General features: G+C 36.5%; 1 protein-coding gene across 1 annotated transcript; it reads right to left on the bottom strand.

Annotated features, from left to right (window-relative positions):
• Positions 1-1,605: 1,605 nt before the first annotated feature.
• LOC137653689 (actin-2, muscle-specific-like) lies at positions 1,606-2,912 on the bottom strand. The gene has a single exon (XM_068387265.1). It carries the CDS (start codon positions 2,848-2,850, stop codon positions 1,717-1,719), a length of 1,134 nt encoding a protein of 377 aa, XP_068243366.1. The 5' UTR covers positions 2,851-2,912; the 3' UTR covers positions 1,606-1,716.
• Positions 2,913-5,000: the final 2,088 nt, after the last annotated feature.

Raw genomic sequence — 5,000 nt, 5'->3', positions numbered from 1 at the left:
AAAATATCATTTGGGTCTACACCTACATGAGAAAGATCGAGTTTCTCACTATTCTCCTTACTGACAAACACATAAGCCAAAATGGCTACTTTTCCTTTGGACATTTGAGTTACAGAGCCATCTGGTTTGAGCAAATGAGGAACTGTTAAGTCTACACACAAAAGAGTGCAAATTAAAGGGTAGCTAACCAATTATGTTCAAGGGTTGTACAAGAAAGGACTTCTTTTATTATTCAAATGGTATTCCTTTTATGTTGAAGCCAAAACTCTCTTAGCAACAGATCTTTACTGAGTATAGTTATTCCAAGTCAAATATATGTTACCCTTTCAAAGATGATAGCCCTGATTCTCTAAATAAGAGCGTCTACAGTCATCATCGAACCAGGGTCTCTCTAACACTCGGAATTATAGCTCAAGAAATGAGATAAAACCCGCTCAACACTTTTCTTCAAATTGTCACCATTTAAAATGCAAAAGATCACTCAAAATGCCATGTGTTTATATACAAATACAAACACACACACACACACACACACACATATATATATATATATATATATATATATATATATATACAGATATAGATATATATGCACAAAAACACACACACATACTGTATGTGTGCATATTTACAGAGAGAGAGAGAGAGAGAGAGAGAGAGAGAGAGAGAGAGAGAGAGAGAGATTCTTGAAGTGTGATCCTCTTCCATTCTTAGCAAACAATTGAAAACTTCAATTCACAAAAAGGTGAATAAAGTTTAACATGAAGCTATAAAGTGCTTATCCGGAACATTCATAAATTGAAAGCATGGATTCCAAGGAATAAATTGGAAGATTACGAATTGTGTTTCATATCCTTTATTTCTGAAGAAAAAGAAGTTATTCCCGGAGAAAATATTAGCATCAACCTTTCATAGTGTAAATTTTGGTAAAGTACAATTTGACAATGGAAATTGAATGTCCACATTGAACCCTTAAACAAGTGAAAAATTCATGCCTGAAGCAAACACATGATAGAACCTCAAAAACAGATCATGCATGATAGGTCAAAGTAAAAAAAAAATGTCTTATTGAAGGTTCTCTTTGGAAATTGTGAACTTTTCACCGTGATTGAAAACTATCTGATTATTGATATATTAATGTTTTCCTACTGTATAGAAGTGGGACTATTTCCTTTGAAATTAATTTTAAGCGAAAATTTATTTTTAATTCTTATCTTTTATTTCTTTCACTATAGCTAAGAAATTAATCTTGTTCATTAATCTGCTCCCATACACACTTTCGTTTTTGTAATATGGTCAAATTTCCAAAAGTATATTTTCCTTTTCTCAACACGGTAAAAATCAACAGAACTTCAAAGTTAAGTACTTTCAATGGAAATCTCAGTTTGCTAAGAAAATCAGAAAAAAATGAAATTCCAAATGAATCCAACATTTAAGTTAGGAAGATCAATATAAATGATCGTAATATTCTATAAATATGGTAGGCGATATATAGATTGTATGCCCGTGTGTACCATATAAAAGATGTATACTGTACCCCTGTAGAAATGAGATTATTCAATGAAAAAATATTGAAGATAATGGTAATTTATAATAAGAAAAACCTCACTCCATAACCTTTTATTGATATCAAACAAATTCTATACTTGTTTCATGGAATGAATGCAATTCTCCAAAAGTCGAAATTAACAATGAAAATATATAAATATCCCATGTTTAGAAGCATTTGCGGTGGACAATTCCTGGCCCAGACTCGTCGTACTCTTCCTTGGTGATCCACAAGGCCTGGAAGGTGGACAGGGAACCAAGGATGGAACCACCGATCCAGACAGAGTACTTCCTCTCAGGGGGAGCGATTATCTTGATCTTGATGGTAGATGGGGAGAGAGCAGTGACTTCCTTCTGCATCCTGTCAGCAATACCAGCATACATGGTGGTACCGCCAGACATGACAATGTTGGCCAAAAGGTCCTTCCTGATGTCAATGTCGCACCTCATGATGGAGTTGTGGACGACTTCATGAACACCAGAAGATTCCATACCAAGGAATGAAGGCTGGAATAGGGACTCGGGAGCACGGAAACGCTCGTTACCGATGGTAATGACCTGACCATCAGGAAGTTCGTAGGACTTGTCGATGTTGGAGGAAGCAGCAGCAGAGTTCATCTCACTCTCGAAGTCCAGGGCAATGTAGCAAAGCTTTTCCTTGATGTCACGGACGATTTCACGTTCAGCGGTGGTGGTGAAGGAGTAGCCACGCTCAGTCATGATCTTCATCAAGTAGTTGGTGATGTCTCGACCAGCCAAGTCCAATCGGAGGATGGCATGGGGAAGAGCGAAACCTTCATAGACGGGCACCATGTGGGAGACACCATCACCAGAGTCACAAACCTCACCAGTGGTACGGCCAGAGGCATAGAGGGAGAGCACAGCCTGGATGCAAACGTAAGTGGCAGGCATGTTGAAGGCCTCAAACATGATCTGAACCATCTTCTCACGGTTGGCCTTTGGGTTGAGGGGAGCTTCAGTGAGCATGGTGGGGCACTCCTCAGGGGCAACACGGAGCTCATTGTAGAAGGTGTGGTACCAGACCTTCTCCATGTCGTCCCAGTTGGTGATGATACCATGTTCGATGGGGTACTTGAGGGTGAGGATACCACGTTTGCTCTGGGCCTCATCACCGACGTAGGCGTCCTTCTGACCCATACCGACCATCACACCCTGGTGACGGGCACGGCCAACGATGGAGGGGAAGACAGCTCGGGGAGCGTCATCACCGGCGAAGCCAGCCTTGACAAGACCGGAGCCATTGTCGCAAATAAGCACTGAAGCCTCTTCTTCGTCACACATGGTGGTGGTTGGTTATGGTCGGTTATGGAGTGAAGTGGTTTCCTGAAATTTAAGTATAAGAATTTCTTTAGCGTTTTTATACGGTGGAAACAAAATACTCGAGGCTAAAACATGCAAATCCCTATTATTCTGCAATATACTGTACATAAATATAAAAAAAAAAAACCATAAGGGCAGCGTTTGCATGTACTATACATATAAAAAGTCAGGTATGGAATCAATTATTTTAAATGTATAAGAATAGGTTCTATCTTCCAATTGGATTTGCTTGTTTCAAATTACTTTTGGAATAAGTAACAAATTTGTCAATCTGATGTGTAAGGAACATTGGTGGATAACTGAACATTCGAGGAGTAATAGCTATCAAAATATATCAATAAAATCTAACTTAAAATCTAACTTTGGTAATGACACCAGTACCTATTGGGAAAATGAATAATAGGTTTAAATCTTTGTAAGTTGCCGTATTAAAATATAAATCAGACGAGAAAAAAAACTAGGCCTTTTCCTCTTAGCAAATGCATATTTGAAGGTGATTACAGCAGACCGTAATGCCCATTAAGTTTAACTATAGGAAATTCATATCTAATTGTTTTGCTTCTTCATATTTTAGGATGCTATTTCGAAATATAAGTGGTTAGGATACTCTTTCTCTTTTCTTTTTCAGAAACTCTTGAATAAATTTAGTATTACGTTCTTCCTAGTAGATGTCATCCATTTGTTCAATACTATAGATACATACTAATACATTGCCATAGGGATACTACAGGAAATGCTCTTTCTTCCTGTTGCAAACCTAACTTCACTTTCCTCCCAATCATGATCTCCTGTATCCTTTAAATAAACGGAGTTTTAAAGCAATCAAAGATTTTCCAATAAATAATGATCTAATTATGCCATAGGCTTGTGATGATCACGGAAAAGTACAAATTACAGAGATATATAGCTATGTAAGCTCACGGCATCAATAATAAAAATTAAATGCAATAATACAAGTATCTTATATTTCCAATCCTTACTATTCAGCTACATTATTTAATAGCCAATAAATTGAAACCTTGATTCTGTTCCCAATCAAGAGAATTGCCGGTACCTCACTATTCTTTAATATCTAATTTTCATTGAATTGACATTTGACTCAAAAAATAATTTCTACAAAACTCGATCTATTCTTCACTTAGATGTTTTAAATGTCATCTTAATTGAAAAAAAAACTTATTCTTTAATTAATAAGATATAGATTAATTGTTTTTTATATTATATGTCAACCGTAAGAATATGGTCTTTTCGATTCACAAACCATATGAATGTGATTGAACTGACAGTTGAGGTGGGCAGTTAATTGAAAATATATATTAGAACGTATACATTTTCAAAGCTGATTTGGAACACGTAAACTGGATCCTATCAATCTTTGTGCTGGAAATTTTCCGATATTGAAACATTGAGAAAATGGTCTAATTGTCATTTAGTAGAGCTTATTGGAATATTTGTAAATCGGAGTAAATGCTTCTTTACTATTCTTCGATTGGCGTTTCACTGTAAGTCATTTGAGAAAAATTGGAACATAGTGAAATGTATTATCGAACCATAAACTGATTATTCATTTCAATAAAACACTTATAATTTAACGTATCATGATAAAGTTACAGCTATCAAAAATAGGAAATTTCTACTTCCTCGTTTATAAAATCTCTGTAAAATATTTTTGTCTGCAAAACACCGTGGCTTTAGGCAAGGCCTATTTCCAATAGTCAACTTCACTATCATTGCATTTTCCTAACAAACTTCTTATAACTAATGTTCCTCTACAGATAAACTTCAAATAAAAACGGTATTTTCAATTAATTTCTTATTCCATTTGCAATAGAAATAAGGAGTTCCGTTCCGCCAGTAAGATCCACGTACCCTGCTTGAGCCCGGAAAACTAAGACGGCCAGTGTAACAAAACTGCTTATATACTATGTCAGAGGAAGTCCTAATCCCTTTCGCAGGAATTTTTTCCACGCCCCCGCCAAATCATTTATAGAAACCGGGAACCGAAGAAGAATTTTAGACCCGAATAGGCTATTACTGCTTAGAAACAATCCTTTAAGCTTACCCCAACATAATGTGCTTGGGTCCTTGGGTGCCCTCTAGGAAGGTAAGGG

This window comes from Palaemon carinicauda, chromosome 14 (assembly GCF_036898095.1).
Source record: "Palaemon carinicauda isolate YSFRI2023 chromosome 14, ASM3689809v2, whole genome shotgun sequence".
Lineage (NCBI taxonomy): Eukaryota > Metazoa > Arthropoda > Malacostraca > Decapoda > Palaemonidae > Palaemon > Palaemon carinicauda.
The sequence above is the reverse complement of the archived record's forward strand: the minus strand, read 5'-3'. Positions and strand labels throughout refer to the sequence as shown.

Excerpts from the sequence above, each read along its gene's own strand:
- LOC137653689 (XM_068387265.1), bottom strand. The coding sequence starts at position 2,850 with ATGTGTGACGAAGAAGAGGCTTCAGTGCTTATTTGCGACAATGGCTCC.